Here is a 24,683-nt window from a genome sequence, read left to right as displayed (position 1 = left end):
CCTTTATATTGAATATCATATGTAAGGAGTATCACCGACGAGGTATAGGATAGACTTAGCATCTTATGGGACTTCGTGTCTCATGTTCTGAAATACCGATAGTGTAAAAAGTCAGGGATTTTCTGCTGCCCTCTACGTTATGAGAACGGTGAATTTGTGAACTACGTTAAATCCATTCGAGCTCAACTAGTCTAACTTCTACAGTGTTGTCGAGTCTAAAGTACAATGTTGTCAGATCATGAGTGTTCGGTACGTCGGAAAATCATCAAAGGAACCATGGTCGTAAACGGATTCTCTTCCGTCCGTTCACTGTAAAGTAGACGTATTAGAAAGGAGTCTTCGGTTCGCGTCCCGACGGACCTATTGGTTTTTTTTCGCGTACAAAAAAGTTATTGCGCTTAATATTGTTTTTATGAATATGTATATATATTATTATGTACATTTGAGTAAATTATTTTATTATTCCATTGTTATTACAACAGTTTAACAGTGACAACGAACGCATGTATATTTTCAAATATCGGACTAACAGTATATTTTTATTCTATTTTATTACATATAAGTGAGTAATACGTATCAAAAACGTAATCGTAAATCTGCCGTATGATGTTCTAAGCTTCATATGCAATACGTTTGTCTCGAAATTTTCATTCTTGGGGACATACGACAGATGTCGGAGTCCTGTGGAGGGGTTGCGAGGCAGGACACATCACGAGTCGTGATTCACGACATATTTATGTTTGAAGTAAATGATAGATACGGGCTCTCACTCACACATTTCACCCACCACTGCCATATGCCCGTACGCTGGTTGGTCGAAGTTTTTCATTAATATCTTGTTAACAATAGCATCTGAGAACTTTTTCGCTAAGGAAAAAGTTGTTTCATATCACCCCATAATTAACAATGGAATGTATCCAAGAACAAAATCACAATTACAATTTTATATTTATCGCATTAAAAATTTGTGAAAAAAATTCTTATTGAACGAACTGCAATTCAGGCTTTTAAGTTTTATATACTTGATTATAAAGCAGTAAGTCAATAAAATGACGAATGCAGTAGTGATTCTATTTAATAGATACACTTTAATATTCCTTGTATTTATATATTTAATATTCTTTGAAGAATATATTGACTAGTGCACTGTTTACAGCTTATTGTTGCTTACTTTCATGGTTAATTATTCTATCGTTTACGTAATTTATTTATTATGTTCTATTTAGTAATTCATTAATTCCTTCTTTTCTAGATGATGTGCATAATAGGTTTCCGTGCTTTAATTATTTAACTAAACAAATACTGTTACCAATTGAGGAATCCAATACAGATCAAGGGAGGTCTAGGGGGGCTGTAGCTCCGGGCCCCACGTTTCAAGAGGGACCCGTTCTGAACCTTCCATTTCGTTATGATTAAACGTTATTTAATTTTATTTGATAAATTTCAATTTTTGAAGATTTATGTATTTTGTTGTGCTGTAGGTATTATAAAAAATCCCGCCCCCCCTACTTTTTCACCAAGGGGGCCACCGAAAATTTGATAGTCCTGGGCCATACAAAATCTTAATGCAGGCCTGGTCGCGTTGTGAGATATTGAAGCTTTTATGAAAAGTAATATTTATCATAGTATAATATGATGGTACATACGAGTGGTGGCCAAATCTTGTCAGGATAGGAGCCATATATCACCTATCAGAGATACTCGAGAACCTGAGCAGAGTATTAGAGTATGAGTTATGCTTACAATCTGTATGTATATCCTACTGCATAATAAAGTCAGCAAACTTACAAACATATGATATTATATACGTATATATAGTATGTGTCAGTTTATAAAAAAACATTGCATAAGTATATGGAAGCCGCAGTGAGAGTCTAAAAGAGCCGCAGTTTGGCCACCGTGGATATATACAATCATAAGACAAGCAAGAATTTTGCCATGTAGTTATAAATTAGATGAAAGAATTAATAAAAATCTAATTTTTCAACATTTTGTGGCATAGCTCCCTCTTGCAGTAGACCTGTGAATTTATCGTATATGGTGGTCAATATCTAATGTCAATTTACTGTAATATATTCTTAAATAAGAACAATCTGCGATCATAAATCTGAAACGTAAATTTATAAATATATGGATAATATGTATATCAGAATTTAAAAAACTAGATATACCTATATAGTAGAACTGTCAGAGGAGCTGTACTAGCATGCCATAAAGAGTGAGCGTCAAATACCCAAAAAATTGGTGAAAAATCTGCTACTTCCAATATAGTAACAAGAACAGTTAGCACATTAAACCAACCAATCAGGTAAATGTAAGATAATCTTTTACGATTACGGTGCCACCATATCATTGTAATAATAAATGTTAAAAAACCTAGAAGTATTTTAAAGTGAATATAATTTTACTATTTCTCATGAAAACATAAATTATACAAATTATATATTAAAATTACCTATCACAACATTAAATTTCATATTGTAGTCATAATTTATATCACCAGACCACAAATGTGATAAATGGGTGTACAAAGTACTAAGGTATCCGCTTGTAATCACAGCAAATATTCTATTATTCTTGTATGTTATTCTAGAAATAAAAAGTGAAATGTATTTCTAATTTGCATTAAAGATTATAAAGTGTGTCATATGATCAATGTATTACTGATGGGACTTTCTGTATTAAATTGATATTAAAAAATAATCTTGTATATTATAATTAGAAATTATATATTACCTTAATAACATACAGTACAATAATGTAAGGACCATAACAAATGCGCTAGAATAATCCATTACTTCTGTAAATGATGTATCTCGTGCATGAAAAACAGAAGACCAAAACCAGCCATGTATGCATATCTAAAATAAAATTAATTATAATTTGCATAACAGTGAAACATATCCATGCACAATTGAAGAAAATAGAATATAGTAACTAAATAAAAATATATAAAGGTACAATATACCATACTAAAGTAAGTCCATATATAAAACATTGGTTCATTGGGCCTCAATTTTCTTTTAAATTTCCAATACATGGTAACATGAGCACATAAATTTAATAGAGAAAATATGACAGATGCAGGTTCCTGACATCCAAAAATGCGGATAAATGGCCACTAAAATAAAAATGACAAATAACTTACATGACAGAATCTATTTTTAACATTTATTTATCTAATATAGATATTATATACTTTTCCATGAAACTGAGGAACTTTTAAGCCATGAGAAGTAAAATAATTAACTGTCTCCCAGGTACAGCTATAACTACAATCTTCTTTACATGACCAAAGTAACATTCTTAATGATACAGAAGGCTGTACTTTAAAGTCTTCATCTGTAAAATGTTAATAAACGATAAATATTACATCCTTTATGAAAAAATACAGTTGAACATCAATCAACAAAACAATTTCAATAGATTTACAATTACGAGATCTAATGTGATGTAAAATCATACATACATACATTGATAAATACTTATAAATATATGTATAGATTTACCAGAAACAAATTATATATTTTATTTCTTTATTCGTGATCCACATTGAAACTTGTGAAAATATTAAGTGACATATAAAACATAATATATTTTTTACTTTTTCAAAGTAGGTATGTATTACACTTGTGGCGATATTACAAGCTTTAAACGGCATTTTTTAAAAGTTCATATTGCATTATCAGTTGTGTAATAACATTATAAAGAATGCGTACCGCCTACACAATTATTGTCACGACATTTTGAGAGACATAAACTATAAAATTGTGACCTATCTCCAGTTGAACCAGTTGTATTTGCTATGAACAATATTTGAAGTATTAAAACGAAAATCCATCTCCCTTCTGACATGCCGCTCGTGTGCCGCAGGTGCCGCTACAAACTGTACTGGGTACTGGGTGTCTTGAATTAACTGTAAGTGATGTGAAACTGTGTAAAACCTTATTAGTAATGAAACTGTTTCAGTGAACCCAATAAAATGTCAACACTACTTAATACCATTATTTAAAATCCTCAATCATTTATTGAATGTTGAATATGAATACTTTCAGTATCTAGTTTTTGATTACCAGTTCCAGTTTCTGTGAAAAATAAAAGATTATACTTCCGGTAAGAAATCGTAAGAAAGCCATAAGAGCTGTGTTAAAAACTGAAATTTGACAAACTTTTTCTTATTTATTTCATCGGCGACCTAGTCTCTCACATTTTTCGAGTGTGTGTATTTCGTTCTAATAAACAATCTGTATGAATTTTATTTAATTATCTAGTCTTTCGAATTTGGCACGAATCACCTTAAGTATTCATTTTTTATTTGAAGCATCTGCCACAGTACGCCATATTGCATTTTAGTTGTCTCATTTCCGCTGATTAACTGTGGCGGCGCCAAAAACGCTATTCGATTCGTAAACACGAGAGTGCAACCCCCCGATAATACCAGAGAGGAAATATAATACGTGTTGATACGTGTCAGCGGTGTCAATACGTGACCTATCATGACGAGTAACATGTTTTTATGAATATAATATGTAAACAATATGAAACACAAATTTTTGAGCCTTTAAACAATTTGAAATGTACACTCTTTTGCATGGATTGTACAAGTATATTGTGCAAAAAGATGAATATTTCATACTAATATTAGGACTCGACAATGCTGGGAAAACAGTAAGATATGACGAAGTGTGCGAAGTCCAGGTTAAATCGTTATAAATTTATTTCTACAATGTCTTTTTATATCGTAGACATACTTAGAAGCGGCGAAAACGAAATTTACAAAAAATTATAAGGGTATGAATCCTAGCAAAATCACGACAACTGTTGGTTTAAATATTGGAAAAATTGATATCGCTGGTGTTCGTTTTAACTTCTGGGATCTTGGTGGACAAGAAGAACTAAGATCATTATGGGATAAAGTAAATAAATAAATAATGATAGTATTTCTGTATAAACATTTAAAGTACCACAAGTAATGAAAATATTTGGATCCAGTATAGTTTGTACTTTTGTGGTTTTTTATTGCAAATAAATGTACATTGAATAAATGTAATATATTATGCCATTTTAAAGTAGTTTGTAGTTGAAATTAATGTAAAAAATTTGTATTTATTATGTACAGTTATTTATATAGTTGAAGAAAAACAGAAGAATGATTTTGTTTATTATTGCACAAACCTATAATCATTTCTGAGCCAATGTCAAATCCACAATGACTTGTGCATGTACATAGTGATAGTGAGTTACTATGATAATGTATATATATAAATTTGGGAATAGAAGTAAGTTGAAATATCTTCAGAATAAATGGGAATATTTAAGTGAATATCATTTACAATATAAAGCACAAGAGTAGAAATGATACAGATGTCTGAATATTTTCCTTACTCATTGTACATAACAATTATTTGATGTTCACAGTATTATGCTGATTCACATGCAGTGATATATATAGTTGATTCATCGGATCGTGAAAAAATACCTGAATCTAAGTTAACATTTGGTAAAATATAATAAAAAGTGTTTTATATATGTCTATTTTGAAAGTTACATAAAAACATAATTTTATTTTATTGCAGATAGAGTTATATCATCTGAACACCTAATAGGTGTACCGCTTTTAGTTCTAGCAAATAAGCAAGATGTGCCTGACAGTATGGGCGTTAGAGAAGTAAAACCAATTTTTAATCAAAATGCACATTTGATTGGTAGAAGAGATTGCATGGTAATGCCTGTATCTGCATTACATGGGTATGTAAATCCTTAAATTACTTGTATTATAACAATATACATGTGAACTAATTTAATTTGGAACGTGTTTATACGTACATGATATGCACAATGTATAGTATGTACATATATGAGCACATTTTTATGTGCGTAGAATTCTGATTTTGTTACAGTTAAATATCAATTGAAACTCAAGTATAACAAAATATTTCAATTAATGAAGAACTAGAGTATCGTCTTAATCCCTTAACTTATAATATCGTGTAAGACTCGTGATCGGTTTTACGGGCCAAACATGAGAACGACGTGTCAGGCTCATCGTACGTTTGTCGGACAAACATCGTGTGTGGTTTGTTGTTCACCTTTTCCAAATGTGTTTCCTTATATATTTATAAAAATTGATTAGATTTTATGATTTTTGTAATAAAACTGCTATGTGTTCAAGCGCGTGTGAATGAAATAATTGCCGAGTATCGCTCACGCTGTTACGAATTAAATCATAAGTTAAGGGGTTAATTAAACAAATCTTACAAAATTATTTGTTTGTAGTATGTAATAATAAAAAAAGCTCACTATAATAGCTATATTAAACGTTTATAAACAAGTTGCATATGCTTCATAATATAGTGCCCTTTTTACGATTAAATAGTTAGTGAAAGTATTATTATTATTATATTCTATTGGATCAATTAAACTACTTTATATTATAAGCCTGTATAATAGATTAACCATTAACCCTCGGAAAGCGAATGGTTTGGGACTGACGTGGTAGACGAATGCAGGGTCATTTTGACCTGTAACAGAATTTCCATTGTATGTGGGTTTCAAGAAGGAATTGTGCGTAAAATTATATATACAATATTTTCAAGTTCATATGTTACATTTACATATAATTACAAAGAATACGATGACTGCTATAAATAAGTCAAAATGACCCCATATTCGTTGTACGAAGGTCAATAAAATTTTTTTTTTAAGTATAAGATGTCTTCTATGATGTATAAAATGATATAAGTCAAGTGATCAAATATAAAATGAAGAATACTATGTTGTAATAATTAACCAAACAGGCTATGAAGCATATGCAGCTTATTTGCAAGCATTGTTTTAAATATTGATTTGTGTGATGTAAAAGGGTTGGTATAGATGAAGGCATTCACTGGCTCGTAGACTGTGTCAAGAGAAACAGCGATGTTCGGCCACCTCGTAACCAGAATGACAGTTGTCTGTCTTAACATTACATTCCTATTTTCTTTTAAAACATAGCTTAATTTGTAAACAGTATTTTAATATATAAATTGTGTACATTTACATTAAAAACGACTACATTTACGATATCTGATATTGATGAAACATAAATACTGTAATATTGACAGTGCTTTTATTGTCTTTTAATTTTTTATGTAGTCCCACCTGAACTGTTGACATTTTCTATATTATAGTTATTAAAAAATATGTATTTCATTAATAAATAGCCCTAAATTTATTAATTTTTACTACTTGTTTTCTTAATTATACTTAAATTGCTTTAATTTTTTATCTCTTATTATTGGTTCAGAATAATTAATAGATTTTTCAATTTTGGTAACATAACTTGTCTACACTGCTGCTATCAAGGTAGTATCTGAGATAAGAGATAATGCCAACACCTTGCTTCATATTCTGTTATGTTGGTGATAAAGAGTCTACAAAACTGGTAGTACAGGTGTATACTGTATAATATATGGATTGTAATTTTAACTAAGTCTTTGTGCAGAGTTCCTTGTTTGTTAAGATTTAGTGCATCATGTGGCCTTATTATGAATCAGACGATTGGAGTATTCTACCACCGGAATTAAATAGAAGGTGATCATCCTAACAAGTTTAATCTTTTATGTATAAAAGAAGTTTAAATGTTCTAAGCGTAAATAAGTTGCATACAATCTAAATAAAATAGAATATTTTGTTTAAAATAATTATTTATATTTTTGATTATTATTTGCATTATAAATTATTTAATCTCAATTGAGAAACAATTCGTTTGAATTGATTGAAAAAATATTATGCATTGACACACATGAATGTGTAGTGGGCATTATATGTCAAGCTCTTATTATTTATAACAACAGTTGTGCAATGACACTGGTATCATGTGTGAATTGTAATACGTACTTCTACATTGTTTTATTTATAACAAGGGAATCATTGCATCAATGGATAGAATTACAAACAATGTACATATTATTATAATAGAGACAATACACATTCAAATGTGTATAAAAACAAGAAAAAAGAGCCTGGTCAAGGATTACTAATATTTTTAGTTTATTTCTAACTCAGTAAATCGTTTAATTGAAATAAATGTTATGAAAATTTTAATTTATATAAACATCCGAAATTTAATTATAACATTCAGTTCTACCAAAACAATTTGAAATTGCGTTTTAGAAACAAGCATCATTGTTATTCACTACGTTGAGTAAACGTATAAATAAAAAACCGGTAATACGGTTAGAAAGGAACGAAACAATTTGAATTCCATGCATAATAAGAATCTGTGAATCTATATATTCAGCGATATTTCTAATCATAAGAGACACGCACGATATAGAAATCGGTTGCGATAACATACACAGAAATATCTCAATAACAAACGGTCAAAATAATTGTCAACCCTACTTCACCACTTATAAGTCACGTACCGAAAGGAGTACTTCTTTCCTGTAGTAATACGTTATTCATTTGACATAAAGTTCAATATAAAATATATTTTTATCAGATATGTTACAAAATTCTGTAATTGTTAGATTTTTCCACATATGGCAAAAAGTTTGAATTATGTAGTTAGAACAATATTCGAACTCAGAAAAGCTTACAAGCTTTTACTAAAATTCAAATTCCAATGAGAATTTGAATATCTCGTGAATGTTCGAACTGTTACAAGCCTCCGGGGCTTTACAGTTCGCTATCAACGTTTTCTGTGTTCACATTATTGCTTGAATTTTGTTCAACTAATCGCTCGATGACTGCTGAGAAACAAGGACATCGATAGCCGACTATGACAATAGTTGATATGTTAATAGTGTTATCAGGGGAATGTCTAAAAAAATGGGATAGATGTTGTCAAAAGTCGAAACACCGCATTTTCTTTTGTAGGTCTCATATAGTGTCACGGAAATGCACTTTGTGCTCATTTATACTATTCTCTTTTACTTTGGAATAAGTTTTAATAATAAAGTGCTCAATATATAGCCACAAGCGTCGAACAGGTTGCGAAATACTTTTTATACATTTTACTTAGTATACGTAGAATATTAGTTAAAAATTATTTAGTCGTAGAGACTAAACGTCAGCTGATCGTAATTGTCGAGGATCTTTGTTCTCGAGTAAATAAAATGTAGTCGAAGAGATGAATTAGTTACCGCTAAAATTGCCCACGAACCTAGTACTGCGACCCGGTCATTGAATATTACAGCACAAGAAAGAGCTCTTATTTAGCTAGTAACTCTGAGATGTTTAGAGTGGGGTGGACACTATTTTGACCACCGGTTGTATGTATTATCAGGAGAAACAACGTCAGTGACAATGGGTAGCCATTTTGATTTTTGGTGCGCGAATCTGCGGACTATTAAGGAGAGTGACTGTCGCGCGATAGGCTGGACGACCGTGAACAGTTTAATTATGTCTATGGTTTTTTCCGGAATTGATTAGCCGTTGTTCCAAATTGAAGTTTTCTACGGTATGTATTGTTGATCGTTGAAATCAAGTTCGGAAGAAAACTACACGGGATGCAACGTGTATATATAAAACAATATACAAGCCGATATACCCAGGTGCAGGACAGACTATGCAAAAGTGAGTGAGGGCGCACGACTCGCGCCCTGGGAGGCGAGGCATTTCTCGCCGTATTTGTCATACGACTTGCGTGTAAAAGGTGGCCGACACGACGACGTTACGCACGACGCGCCTCTGTGCCGTCCTACACATACGTCGTAAACGTCGCTCGATTTCCGGACTCGAGTCGCCTGGAAAACGACGTCCTTGACTTGGTACTGTTTGACAGCTAGAAAACTAACCCTTGGTTTGATGCCCTTCAGTGCAAACGAATCTTTTATATAACCGGTTTACACATTTTACAATATGCTGCCGACTTGTGCGAGCCTGCGACCGCGACGCGTTTTTATAACACGTGAATTCGTGGTCGAGTGACAGTCAAAGACTAGGTAATATCCATTGCATGCAAACACTTTTTTTCACCGAGCGCTTAGATCTCGTCAGTGAAACCGGTTATTTTGTGTGACGTGAACAAAATAATTGTATATTAACACTGTCGCGGCCGAAAATTCTACGGAGCAGTTAAACCTGAGAGCCGTGTCCAGAAACTAAAATGTAAAGTTATCTTTATAACAATCGATGCAAATACGAAAAATCTGCTCGAAAATAGAACGCTATTAATCATTTGTGATTACAAAAGAATATTAAATGTATTTGTCACCCACTGGTCACAATTATCAGAATCATGAAGGAGCGTATCATGTTGTTGGCACCCACTTGTGAATCTGAAGATGTAGTAATACCATCATCGGCTCCCAGTGTGAGACTTGAAGAGACATAGCAATACATGGCCACAAAGGTGTTGAGTTCACGTTCTCCGTCTATTAAAAGAACTCATTAGATGATCATTGTTTTTCAGCTTTTTATTATATATTAGTTTTTCTTTTGTATCATCAGACTTAATGACTAATTTATAAAATTTCGCAATGTAACAATAATTTTGAAGCAAGGTTGTTTCTAATCTCAATTTTTTTATGATTGTACATTGGAATTCTGATTTATTTATTTGAAAGCATAATAATGATTGTCTCTATTCTTTGTGGGATTTATTTAGAACATAAACACATTAAGAAGTTACATACATCTGGCGCATTAAAGAATGTATTATATATTTACTTAAAAATAATGATGATGAAGCCAATGTCATAAGATATGCTTTAGGAGATACACTTTCATGGTATCAGATGTAGTTATTGTATTGTTTGTTTGACATGAAAAACAATGACAGATTCTGGACATAGATGACAAAATATATTCTTTTTAAAAGCTGATTCTCAAAATATTTATTTTTTATCACACAACAGCTGCTCAAAGTTGAAGCTATAATTTTTTACTGGTTTTTTCTTATTTATAAAAAGAGCTTAATAGGAATACTAAGAAACCTCTATGATAAGATTAACTAATCCAATTTAGAATTCATAGACAAAGTTTCAGCTTAATTGATTGGTAGTTTTAAAAATATTATACATCTGGATTTGGAACTCTCCTTTAAAAAAATCTATTTTTGGAAATTTTTTACCTGCAAATTAGCCAAAACACAGTAAGTTTTATTTTAAGGATTTTTAATATAAAATCTTGTAGGAAAAAGTTTAGCAGTATATAGTTTGGAAGGAAATTATTTTTGAAAACTTGAATTTTGCCTCCATCTGGATGTATGTAGCCCCTTAATAAAATTTCTTAATCATGTGATCATCACTTGAATACTTTGGTAATTTTTACGAAATGGAGATCATTAACTTAGTTCTGCCGACATTGTGTTATGATGATAGTTAGTTTTTAAGATTCCTCAAAGTAACTTTTTACAATGTTCTGTAATACTACTTGACCTTTTCCCAATAGGAAGCAAACGGTTCGTGTTCCATATTCATCTACATTTCATTCGTGTTACCGAAGCTCATCATATACGTTTGAAAGCTACACTGTGAAACCATGAATGCTTCAGAACATGGGTAATATATTATCCTCAATATTATAAAAACGTTTAATAATATATCAAATAGTAGCAGTAACCATTATTATTGTTTTAAGCATAATAATATAAAAGACATTTATCAACTTCATACACCATGTGCTAGTTAATGTTTTTATATTTTAATAAAAAAAAATACAGTTTGTTTACATTACAATGAAAAATTTGACTAGTTCTTTATGTGAATGTAATGATAATATAGTTAATTCAAGTAAATAAGAAATAACAATTGGAATCAAATCACAGGTGTCATTGCACAACAAAGAAAATGGTATGTAAATGCTTTGTGTGTATAAAATAGCATGGGTGTGTACGTTACAGGTTTAACCCAGCCTTTAACATGGCCTCCATAAAACAAGCTTTTAATGAGGCAGTAGAAAGAGGTAAGTGTAATGTTTTTGAAATAGTAAATATTTTTATCTACTCCTATATTTCATGTTCCTGCTTGCTATTTTATGTTGATATTTACATATATTTTTTTTGTATATTAAACATTACAATTATTTTGTACACATAATTATTATTTATCATCATTATTAAATTTTATAATTTATATTATAAAAAACCTATTTCTATACATATATTTTTTAATTATTGTTTAAAATATACATTATTAACGGTCGTTTCTCCATTGAAAAATTATATTTAATGTTACTCAAATTAATTCCCCTCATTTTCATTAACTTTGCATATTTCTTTGGAAAAAGTTGAATTCTATATTGATATGGTAAAAGAAAATAAAATCAGGATATCGACTTAAATACGTATAGTCCTTACTTTTGTATATACCTAATATTACTTCATTTTATACTAGTACTTATGATTTTCGTGAAAATCAGTTCCATTGTGATCATCGTCCTTAGCTTGAGCATTTAACTCATTAAATTCTACTAACACTAAAATTGATAACATATGTGTAATTTAAAAGTCTCAACAGTTAGAATGCCTGCACCAACACGACTGAGGGATCTCATCAGACAAATAAGGGCTGCCCGCACTGCAGCAGAAGAGAGAACAGTTGTTAACAAAGAATGTGCATATATCCGTTCAACGTTTAGAGAAGAAGACAGTGTATGGAGATGCCGCAATATTGCAAAACTCTTGTACATTCACATGCTTGGGTTTGTGTCTAATTTCTTGTGTACCACATCGGTGTATTTATTGGAATAGTATTAATTAGTTTATGTCGTTAAAATTTAAATCTTGATTAATTTTTCAGGTATCCGGCACATTTCGGCCAATTAGAATGTTTGAAACTGATTGCATCCCCGAGGTTTACGGACAAACGAATTGGTTATTTAGGTGCAATGTTACTGTTAGATGAACGACAGGATGTTCATCTATTAATTACTAATTGCTTAAAAAAGTGACGTTTTTATAACATTACGTAAATACTATTTAACCTTAAATACATTCAGAAGTAGTAACGACAAACATCTTTTTTACAGTGATTTAAATAGTTCAACACAGTTCGTTATCGGTTTAGCATTATGTACTTTGGGTGCAATTGCATCACCGGAAATGGCGAGAGATTTAGCGTCTGAAGTTGAAAGGCTGATGAAATCACCGAATGCGTATATTCGAAAGAAAGCAGCACTCTGTGCATTTAGAATCATTAGACGTGTACCAGAATTGATGGAAATGTTCTTACCCGCTACACGCAGCTTAATCACAGAGAAAAATCATGGGGTGTTAATTACTGGTGTTACGCTTATCACAGAAATGTGTGAGAACAGTGTGGATACATTAAACCATTTCAAAAAGGTAAGCTTAATATATTTTAATAACCAATGAGAATATTAGAATCGGTATATCAAATAGTAGAATATTTAGATGTCTTGAACATTATTGAAAGATTTTAAGTCATTGCATACGAAAAGATTGTATATTTTCTTTTTAACACAATTTAAGTTCTTTGATGTTGCCATTCCTAGTCTACTAGTCCTATAGTTGCAGTCTAGATTGTAGTAGCTTTAATACTTACAAGGGCATTGAATTTAGTAGTATTAGTGAAAGTTTTTTCCTTACTGGATAAACCAAGCCTAAAACAGTATAACAAATGACAGAAAGGAATGTAGTCTATAATTTTCTATAAATATAATTAAGATCAATAATATGAGAAAAGTAAAAAATTATGTATTAGTTTTCATGAATCATTGTGTGCTTGATACTAATACAAAAGTGATATTTTAACATATACGTGAAATATTTGACTGAAAATTTTAACTGCTTACTTAATAATTACGAACAATAATTATACACATAATTTCCTAATCGTTTATTTTCTGCTCCCGATAATACTCATAATATAAGTATGGTTTTGTCTTCCATAGGAATGCGGCCATCGAGAGGTAACATGCATACAAGCATCCTTTATACTTTTGCATGTTTGCTTATTATAGACTTCATTCTTTTCTTTTATTTTATACAATTTCTTTATTATGACCATACAATTGCTCGTATTAATTGCTTCGTTACAGTTTGTCAACATGTTATAAAGAATACGAAAATACGTGCATGTATTTTAAAAATATAGTCCGTGAAGATTTCTTTTGAATAGTCTGACTTGATTATCATTTTCATATTGCATATTTTTATTAACATAATTTTATCATTATATATTTTATATAAAATAATTATATTCTGATACTTATTTTAATCCTAGATATTTAACACAGTATCAGTACTGATTAAATTTTGAAGACGCAAATTATATGGAAGCAGTATTTTTTTTGTTTTAATCATTATTAGTTATTTACATTTTAAAAACTATATGTTTATTGATAATATTGTAAATTAAATAACATTCAGTATTTCAGACAGTTATGTTATAGTCATGTACATTTTTATAAACTGCATGAAATGCAAAAATAGTTACACAATAAAGTATCATTTATATTAGAACTTTTGTTGGATATATTCAAACTGCAGTGTATCGTTGTAACAACACTACAGTTATACTATTATTGAATGAAGTAATATATTGATAAAGTACTGTGCAGTTTTTTAATGTAGTTTTTTTATCTATATTATTTGTAGTGATATCTACTATTGTCTATATGTTTAACTTTGCAAAGTATAGTTTTCCAAAGTTTTCTTCTAGTTAATTCTATTACAAATTTTTCTCGATGCAATGTTACTTTCCAAACCAACTGCTACTACTGACTTTATTTTTTTTTTATTTAGTAGCTTATACTTTTTCTTCAAAGTGGAATTATATTTCCTCTCCTTATATTTAGTATTAAACGTTGCTTTTTTATAAGTCCGGAAGATACTTTGTCAGTATAATGTGTATGCAATGTCATTATGGTAAACTGTTTTCTCGTTATATGTTTTCAGATTTCTTCGTTTAACTTTTACGTGTAAATTAATACGAATAATGAATTTTATACACTGAAATTAATACTATTCTTTCAGATTGTGCCAAATCTTGTAAGAATCCTCAAGAACTTAATCCTAGCTGGATACTCACCGGAACATGATGTGTCAGGAGTGTCTGATCCTTTCCTTCAAGTGAAAATACTACGTCTCCTGCGAATTTTGGGACGCAATGATATTGACGCATCGGAAGCAATGAACGATATACTTGCGCAAGTTGCAACAAACACGGAGACTAGCAAAAATGTTGGAAACACGATACTGTACGAAACTGTATTATCCATTATGGACATAAAGTCCGAAAGTGGGCTTAGAGTACTGGCAGTAAATATTTTAGGCCGATTTTTGTTAAATAATGATAAGAACATACGATACGTTGCTTTGAATACATTATTAAAAACAGTTTATGTCGACACAAGTGCAGTGCAGAGACATCGTTCAACGATTCTGGTAATTTTCTTATGTTGTTTATGTATTCTTTAATACAATTATTTTACAGTTTAATATAATGATTTATATATTTCATTTATTTATTCTACAGGAATGTTTAAAAGATCCAGATGTATCGATCAGAAGGCGAGCAATGGAACTCAGTTTTGCGCTCGTAAATACAAACAATATTAGGAATATGATGAAGGAATTATTACTATTTTTGGAACGTGCTGATCCAGAATTTAAAGCTCAGTGCAGTAGTAATATAGTAATGTCTGCAGAGAGATTCGCACCAAACAAACGTTGGCACCTCGAAACCTTGTTTAAAGTTCTCGTCGCTGTATGTAATTTGCTTTATCTTCTTATATTGTTTTCTTCATTGTGTGTATTAGACGTATGCAATAGTAATACAGTGATCTCTTGATGAATGCGACACGAGGAACGGCGTTAGTCCCACCACAGAGGGGGGGGGGAGTCCCATTTTCTAATCAATCAAAACAGAGTAAACAGAAGCTAAGCTGAGGCTCGGCTTCGTGCCAACAACAAATTTATGAGGGGCTGAAATCGTTTCCGCTTTGCCACGAATGCTCCGAAGTGGAGCCCAGTACTTCGCACTCATTGAGACATTACTGTAGCTGTTGAATTCAAGTTGTGCTGTGGTTGTAGAGCAATTCAACGTTTAACAAAAAAATAGAAAAAAGTCAAAGAAATCAAAGGAAACTACTCAGAGTAAAAATGCTGCAACAATTGCTCAATATCGATAAAGATTTTAGATGAAGAAATGGCCATTGCTTTTACATACATCTCACACATCTATAACGTTCATATTTTGACTAATTATTGCTTTTCAGGCTGGTAATTATGTCAGAGATGATGTAGTAGCATGTACTATACAGTTGATTTCGGAAACACAAGCACAGCAAGGTTACGCGGTTAGTGCATTATGGAAAGCATTAGAGAAAGATACATCTGACAAACAACCGTTGGCTCAAGTAGCAACGTGGTGCATCGGTGAATATGGTGATTTGTTACTGTACGGGCCACCATCAGATGATGTAGATGCTCCCGTCAATGTATGTTGTACATGTACATTTTTGTATTCGATATTTTTTTTTCCAACTTTCTTTCATCTTTGAACGTACTTGGATACTATCACATACGAGATATAAGAATAGACCTAACATGCAATGTAATTTCCTGTCTTATGCTTCGGGGGCGTCAGAAGCCCCCGTACCATTTCAGTATTCCATTCCTTGCTAGCGAAACCAGGACAATAATGTATGTATGTATGTATGTATTGCTATATGCAGTCACGTATAAAAACTTTTATGTAGAGTGTGCTCGAACCAGTCCCATAAGATGTTAGGTCTATTCTTATATCTCGTCTTTGATACTATACAAAATGGGCCAGAACGGGTAGTAAACCGGGTATGAGATTATTCGATATGCAAAAATCCTTTCCAGTTGTACTATCCATCTTGGTTTTCCCTGTGTATACATCTCTTTTTATACTTTCCGAATTTTTAATAAAACATAAATGAAATTGCGACATTCAAACATGTTATTTTTATCATTTACTTTTATTATTATTAGATAATAGAAGACGAAGTCATTGATGTCTATCAGAGGTTACTATGGAGTCCACAAAATACAGTTGTTACAAAACAATATACTCTATTGTCTCTCACAAAACTGAGCACTAGATTCCAAAAGGGAAATGAGTAAGTAATACTGAGAAGTTAATTGGTTACTTTTTTTCTGTTACTGTATTATATGGTGTATCTTTTTCTCATACTTATAAGTATAAAATACTTGTTCCTTGTTGTAGGAAAATTCGTCAAATAATTGACACGTTTGGAAGTAATTTACATATCGAGTTGCAGCAAAGAGGCACTGAATTCTCACAGTTGTTCAGAAAATACGATCATTTACGTCCTGCATTGCTTGAAAGAATGCCTCCGATGGAAACAGCAAGACCGCAGGCTAACGGAATTATTGGTATGGTTAACGGTGAACCAGAACCAGAAGAAGAGAAATCAACAGTTTTGGAAGCGAGTACACCACCATCTGATTCAGTAAGCCCACAGCAATTATTTTGTAATGTAAATCAAGTAATCTATTAGGAATGAATGGTTACTAGTATGTGTTCATTGTTAAATAACAAAACGAGGACACTGTAAAAAGGTTACGAATATAAATCGTCGATATAAAAATTATACAACCATTTTAAGTAAATTTTATAAAATTGATAATACAACCGCTGCGGTGAACAATAATGATCTATTGGACTTACTCGGTAGTTTAGATTTAAGTGCGCCTACATCTACATCTACATCTACATCTACACTGCCTCAGGCACAAACGCCAACGCAAGTATTCAGTCCTACCAACACGGGCAACTTCTTAGTCGATGGTTTACTTAATTCATCGTCAACTCAAAATGGTTTGTGTACTCTTATAAAATATACCTGTAAACCAGGTACCTCACTTAAGTGTCACCAGGAAATTTTCGGACGTTCCTTGAATTTTATGCAAAAGTGTTAGACAAAAATTGAAGTATATTTAAATGTGTATAACTTTAGGAAATCAAAGTTTCTTCATCTGCATTTTTCCGGAAATATGGATGTTACTTTTAATATTTAAAAAGTGCTGTAGTTTCATTTAAAAAAAACAGAAAGTAACATCCATGTCTGGGAAGAAAATTTCATTTATGAAAGTTATGCACACTTAAATATAGTTAAACTTTTGTTTAACAGAATTTTTTTGTAAAATCTTGGAAAATGCTTACATTACGTGACACACCCTGAAACATTTATAATTTTCATTTCTTATGTTTAAATTACTTTTAGATTTTTAATTTGTATTATATTTTGTAATTTCAGATGCAGCTACCATGATTGTTTTGGATAAAGCAGGACTTAAAATAACTTTCAGATTAGAAAGACCGCCAGATATCGCTGATCTATTAATTATAAACATGTCAGCTCAGAATTCTGGAAGTGCTATACTGACTGATTTTCTGTTTCAAGCGGCAGTTCCTAAGGTAAGATTCGTAAAACGTTTATATTCCTATGCATTATATTAACAATGTAATTAATTGTTTTCATATTCAGACATTCCAACTACAAATGTTGTCTCCGTCAAGCACAGTCATTTCTCCTTCTGGGCAAGTCACACAAGTATTGAAAATTACGAATATCAACAAAGTATGTTTTTCTAATGATATCTTATTTTTAACTATTAGGTGTGTGTGTCCAAAAATAATCCCTATTTTTTTTAGCAAAGATTGAATTTTCCATCGATAAAATAAACTAAAATAATAATATCAACTTAAATGAAGTGGCCGTTACTTTTGCGTATAGACATAGAAATATGTATACACTGCGCGTCAGGCTGGTCCGGCGTCCCAACTTTAAAAAGAGACAGGTTACTTTCAGAAGACTATCTCTTTCTAATATAGCTAAGTCAGCCAGTGAAAACCGAGACCCCAGAACCTCACACCTCACCACTTAGATTTAAAAAGAGATGCCAAGTCCTCCGAAAGCTATCTACCTCTTTCTAAATTTGTGACCCCCGTTTTCGGGGTGACGCATAGTTTATATTTCTATGTTTATGCGTATACACAATAATTCAACAATAATTTTGCTGAATTCATTTGTCTGTATGAACTGAATTGCTCTGTACTTATTACGCATGTATGCTTTTTTTTTTTAATTCAGGTACCTCTAAGAATGAGATTACGTATCTCATACACTGGACCAGCAGGTCCAGTTTTGGAACAAGCAGAAGTAAATACTTTTCCTCCATTGGCAACACAGTGACAAAATATACTGAGGAAGACAATTGTACATATGCCTGTCTAAATAAGTAATTGAGTCTGAAATAGACTGAAACCCAATTTCATCCTTTCATCGGGTGAAAGGAAGAATTGATAGAAGGACATACTTGACAAAAAAAAAAACTTTTCGATTGATTAAACTGATAATTCATTATACATGGTACCAATGTAATAAGGTATTAAATTATACTGAATTTTGTTTTTCTTTTTTACAATATACATAAAAGTATTTTTCATCTGCTCACGGACTATAATCTTAAATTTTCAGAAAATGTACACTTTTCCTCATATTTCGTATATACAATTTTTGTAAATACGTTTTGATGAGAAAAGTATTTTAATATTTTTATTTTATGCTTTAGATAGCATTACAAAACACTTTTTGAATTCTTTTTTTTTTTAAAGAAAATTGTGCAATATGTAATTGTTCTCCGAGTTTTTTTTTTTAATCATTGTTCATAAATTGGTTGCTTGCGTCGTTCATTAAATAAATAGATTTTTAATTAACTTAAATGACGCTTCCTGAGCAGATGCTATTGATATTCGTTTTGAAGTCTTTCAAAAGTAGTAGAATTTATTGCTAGAATGGGATGATTAAATTTCAAAAGAAAGAAAGGAATGTAAAATTTCTCTGTACTATGCTGCATGTATGTGAGACGTGTAAATATTTTCTCTAATCGAATATAGAAAGATAGAACAATACTATTACATGCAACATTATTATTTGATCTGTTGAGTTTGTAATTTTACGGTTTCTGATTTAGTGTATAATTTTCCTTATAAAATAGTTCATAACAAAAGATATGACAAATGACAACAGAACATATTAAAATCATTCAGAAAATATTGATAAAACGTGTTTGTCCGTAAAAATGTTGCTGCCCAATTATCAACGACAAACACGCAAATCTTGCTGTAATAATTGATCTTTTCTACCTATATTTGTAAGTAATAAATGAACGCGAATGCCTTGTAAATACTTAAATAATTGCAGTAACATAGGAGTAAATTAAATTCTTACTGTGAGGCGCGTAAAATGGGGTTCTTTACTTTATGTGTTCGTGATACGATTATCATGTCAATAATTAATAGAAAAGCTTCCTTCACACACACACAACGTTTTTTTATTTAAAAGGGAGCTAACACATAAATGCATATACATGTAGCGTGTACGTTTGCTATACCCCATATTTACGTCTGTTATGAGTGATGTTTATACAGTTTTGAATGTATTTGGAGTATATGATATCATTGGAGGGCTGAATTCTGATTGTTGTATTATTTTTACAGTCAGATTCGTTCACTAGATAACTTAAAATTATATTAAACAAAGTTTTGATCTTTCATAATTCTCGTTAACATTTATACATATGTTTGAGAAATATTGCTTTTCAAAGTACATCACCTTTATTATCAATCTACTTTTGAAAATAAATCTCGAGAATTGTTACTTCTAAAAATACGTAAAACCACTCTAACGTAAATTTTATATCGAATTATTGAAAATAATCCTTTGGTTTAAACGTTGCTTTCAAAATTATTGAAGAAATATTTCGATTCGTTATTGTTGACGAGTAACATAATTTAGGAAAGAAACACCCATTAACATTTTCCGTGTAGTAGTAAGAGTTGAAATGAAAATTACGACACAGAAAAGTATTTTTACATTCCTTTTTATTATAAAACTTCTTGAGATCTGTACAATGTAAGATTGAGTTCGAAGAAGCTTACGATTGCTTCTCTTACAGTTTAACGAACATAGAAATTGTACGAATGAATTGAACTGCTTTCGAAAAAAAATTCATATTTTTTTATGCATGTTATTTCACTTTTTCTGTGAAGCAAGTACTCGACAAAGAGCACGCGTCTAAATCATATGATAGATGCGCAAGAATGAAGGTGAGATGCATAAAGATTAATAATAGTGATCTTGCAAGAATTTTTTTTCCAAGATTTTATGTAAATGAAGTTATGATACACAGTTGTACTTAATTGTATTTAGTTTACTTTAATATAATATTATATGAACATATAGTTTTTTAAGCACTACTAGTTCTAACACGATAAAAGAAATTTAGTATTTTGCCCGATTAACTAAAAGAAAAGAATTTTGTTTTATTATGTTTCTTCTGAATTTCTCTTGAAATCGTAAATATCATAATATACCAGTAAGTATATTATCAGTATAATAATATGCATTTTAGCTCCGTCCCTTATATGTTGTGCGCTATGAATGCGGAGGTGTATAATTCTAGAACAGGTGGGTGCGTTTCTGAGTGGCCTTGTCCTAAAGTCTGTGACACAGTGTCAGCCCTTCAGTGGGGTGTACTCTGCCTACTTGTTCTCAATATTATATTAGTTTTATAAATATAAATATATATATATATATAAATATAAAATTATATTATATATATATATAAATCAATTTGGAAGATATTGAATAATGATACAAATACTGTATATATACTTTCTAGAATCAAGGTGTGAAAATAAAATGTATTTTTATTCCACTAATCGTTTAGAATATTCATCATTAATCACTTCTGTTGTCATCGATATTAGACAGTTTTTATTAATGTGTACATTGCTATAAAAAAAAGTAATGCTTATAGTAAACAAAAAAATCTAAATACAGATATTTTATGTGTGTATTGTTGTTATTATAAATTTTCCATACATTAATTACATATTACGTACATTATAATCACTCCTATTATATTTGTACTTTATACACAGAATTCACTGTTGTTGCTGCTTTTGAGCCTCGATTGCGTTGTTACAACCAACTTGATTAAATAATCTATCTTTAATTATTTGTGCCATCAAACCGTGAATAATTTCAATAGTCGTTTTACAACTATCTTTCGTGGCTTTAATTAGTTTTTCTACTGAACATCGATCATGAGGATCCGTTCCACCTAAAATAAATCCTCTTCCAAGTGCAACTTCGGACTGTTCTAACTTGTCTGATAAATCAAATATCTGTCCCGTAGTATAGTCTGCATTTGTTAATAGGCTAGAAGAACTCAATGTATTCACCCAATATTTATTCCATAAGGAGTCTAGTAGACGTCTATCTAATGATGATTTAAAATAAGATACTTCTAACGAATAATATTGTTTGCAGTGAACACCAAAATCTTCAATTTTATTTAATGGAATTGTTTGATATTCTGATGGTTCTTCATTTGCTGGTTTATATCCCTGTAAAAAGATCAGATGGTTCATTAAATTTACTCATTTTCTTTAAACCTTCAATATATTGTAAGCTATACATTGAATATGAATTACCTTTGGAAAAGTTCTAAATGCACCTAAGCAAACTTTACCGGCAGATATTGTTCTCACAGGATCGATAACGATAGCAACAAAAGGCTCTTGGAAATTTTGATTTAGCATTTGCGTAGACACGTCAATACCTGATAACCAACAACCATACCCAGGGTGACTATGATACCATCCAATCGCATTTTCTTGTCTTCCAACCTTAACGAATAATAGAATATAAATTTAATTATAGAAAACCAATAGTATAAGCTTCAGAATACAGCCATAACAAAAATTTGTTACAAGGTACTCTAAAATTAATAGTTCTAATTTTAAATACATATAATATTTTTTGTCTAATTATTATACATTCGTATAAGTACAAATCAAAATGTAATGTTTTCAATACTTCTTTCAAATATAAGAAGTACCTGTTTAGCTGCTTCTACATATGCTGACATATATTCATAAGCCTGTGCTTGAGCATTAACTCTTGTTTCCGTGCCTTCCACAGGTAACGCAAAGGAATCCATAACAATCATTGTATTTGCTGCTACTTTTCCAAGAAGAAGACCCATAACTTCTAAAGTTCCCCCAGAACGAGCATGCATTACCATTTTTAACAGTGCCAATGCAGAAATTTTTATGTCCTTAAAGAAGTGAGGGCTGAAATATTGATAAGAATATTTTTAGAAAACAAAATTATCAAATTGGTGGAAAAAAAATTCGAATTACCATCAATTACTGTATTTATTATAAATATATGTCATGCAATATACATAAAAAATAGACTATCGGAATGATTCATACTAATTAACTTATTAATTTACATTAGAACAAACTAATTTAAACTAATATATAAGATTACATAAAGTTTTTAAGTTTATTATAGGCATATCTCTGCTATGAAAATTGATTTATTGTAAAGTATTATGAATTGGTTAGTTGAAACTGTTCTCACTAGTACTATTCAAAAATGTTACTGTCCCAATAACTTAATAAAATATAACTAAAATATGAATATACTGAAATAAAAAATAATATTAACGCATTAATGAAAACAAATACATACTCCTTTTCCCATGGCTTTGCAGCCAATATGTCCTGTTGCTCCTTACGATCATATCTATAGATCTCGTCAACAGTACTTATTGTTTCAATATTATTTGACATTTCCCATGTTTTTTGCGCAACATTATTTTGCTCTGAAGAAGTACTTGCCATGTTGACAATCTACTGCCAAAACTGAGATTCTTGGCTAAACAAAAGGATAAGAATAAGGAATGTTAAACGTTAAAGGAATAATTTTTATATATTTATCATCAGCACACAACACATCTCAATAATGATACATAAAGTTATTTGTATTGTTTTAAAGAATACAATTTTTACCAGAATTTGTTTATATAAAAATATTATGGTAATAAATAATTATAAGAGAATAAGTGTAGTAATATGTAAGTTTCACGTTAATTATACTCAGGGGTAAAAATTTCAGCAATAAAATTTCGAAACAATAATGGAACGTCAAATCACTGATTAAACTTGATTTTAGGTATAATTCAAAATGATGAATTTATTCTGTTGTCACAGTGTAAAATATTATGTACAATGTTTAAAATGTATTCTATAAGTTCTTACCAACAAACCTATAACGCCGAAATTAAATAAATTTCAAAATCATACTCCAATTACAACTCTTTGGTCATTACCAGGTTGTAAAGTTTTATTTGGTTTTGTCATAGACATATATAATAGACTGCGCGTCTTATGGTAGGATTGGTAGGGAGTAGGGATGAAGCGAGACCGAAGGACAGAAGTTGCTCTGGAGTAACTACCCTCTTGCTCGCACATCGCAGTGGGAGGGGGAAGGCAACTGGAGGGGCGATGAGGAGAAGAAATGCTGCACACATGTAATAGAGTTAATAGATTGTCAGTCGCTGCTTTTTGCGTTGCTTGGATTGTTAGTGCCATCTATCAGATGTATCATTCTTTTTTAAAATTATACAAACACCGAAGAATAGTGGCGCGGAATATTCGTATTTCTTAAGAATATTTACCTTAAAAACTTGCTCCCAATTTGTTCCCTCGAAATCTAAAATTGCTCCCATCGCAACTATTATATGTAATGAGATATTTGCAAATAAAAAATTTCATTATAAATAAAATAAAATTACTTTATAAGTCATGTTTATCATCTATTGGTATACTTTTGAAAATTATAATTTTATTAATGTGTTTATATATTCCAAAGTGTAG

The 24,683-nt window shown here is 30.9% G+C and overlaps 4 protein-coding genes across 4 annotated transcripts; 2 read left to right on the top strand and 2 right to left on the bottom strand.

Annotated features, from left to right (window-relative positions):
• Positions 1-1,438: 1,438 nt before the first annotated feature.
• Positions 1,439-3,855, bottom strand: LOC107193690 (post-GPI attachment to proteins factor 3). Its single transcript, XM_015583183.1, has 7 exons — positions 3,720-3,855; positions 3,200-3,342; positions 2,969-3,121; positions 2,737-2,861; positions 2,456-2,589; positions 2,172-2,376; positions 1,439-2,107 (listed from the first exon to the last, which is right to left on the bottom strand). Exons 1-7 carry the CDS (start codon positions 3,853-3,855, stop codon positions 2,029-2,031), a joined length of 975 nt encoding a protein of 324 aa, XP_015438669.1. The 3' UTR covers positions 1,439-2,028.
• Positions 3,856-4,479: 624 nt separating this feature from the next.
• Positions 4,480-7,062, top strand: LOC107193698 (ADP-ribosylation factor-related protein 1). The gene is made up of 5 exons (XM_015583191.1): positions 4,480-4,668; positions 4,746-4,916; positions 5,419-5,500; positions 5,577-5,748; positions 6,863-7,062. Exons 1-5 carry the CDS (start codon positions 4,576-4,578, stop codon positions 6,960-6,962), a joined length of 618 nt encoding a protein of 205 aa, XP_015438677.1. The 5' UTR covers positions 4,480-4,575; the 3' UTR covers positions 6,963-7,062.
• Positions 7,063-7,466: 404 nt separating this feature from the next.
• On the top strand, positions 7,467-19,168 carry LOC107193726 (AP-1 complex subunit gamma-1). Its single transcript, XM_015583231.1, has 14 exons — positions 7,467-7,572; positions 11,831-11,892; positions 12,438-12,630; positions 12,729-12,875; positions 12,958-13,273; positions 14,927-15,337; positions 15,429-15,659; positions 16,171-16,392; positions 16,913-17,040; positions 17,148-17,421; positions 17,504-17,762; positions 18,202-18,362; positions 18,433-18,525; positions 19,039-19,168. Exons 1-14 carry the CDS (start codon positions 7,514-7,516, stop codon positions 19,138-19,140), a joined length of 2,658 nt encoding a protein of 885 aa, XP_015438717.1. The 5' UTR covers positions 7,467-7,513; the 3' UTR covers positions 19,141-19,168.
• A 2,639-nt stretch (positions 19,169-21,807) lies between these two features.
• Positions 21,808-24,126, bottom strand: LOC107193667 (COP9 signalosome complex subunit 5). The gene is made up of 5 exons (XM_015583156.1): positions 24,066-24,126; positions 23,497-23,682; positions 22,856-23,090; positions 22,449-22,643; positions 21,808-22,361 (listed from the first exon to the last, which is right to left on the bottom strand). The coding sequence occupies exons 2-5, from the start codon at positions 23,646-23,648 to the stop codon at positions 21,897-21,899; spliced, it is 1,047 nt and encodes a 348-aa protein (XP_015438642.1). The 5' UTR covers positions 23,649-23,682; positions 24,066-24,126; the 3' UTR covers positions 21,808-21,896.
• Between the last annotated feature and the right edge of the window lie 557 nt (positions 24,127-24,683).

Source organism: Dufourea novaeangliae, unplaced genomic scaffold (assembly GCF_001272555.1).
Source record: "Dufourea novaeangliae isolate 0120121106 unplaced genomic scaffold, ASM127255v1 scaffold25, whole genome shotgun sequence".
Classification (NCBI taxonomy): Eukaryota; Metazoa; Arthropoda; class Insecta; order Hymenoptera; family Halictidae; genus Dufourea; species Dufourea novaeangliae.
The sequence above is the reverse complement of the archived record's forward strand: the minus strand, read 5'-3'. Positions and strand labels throughout refer to the sequence as shown.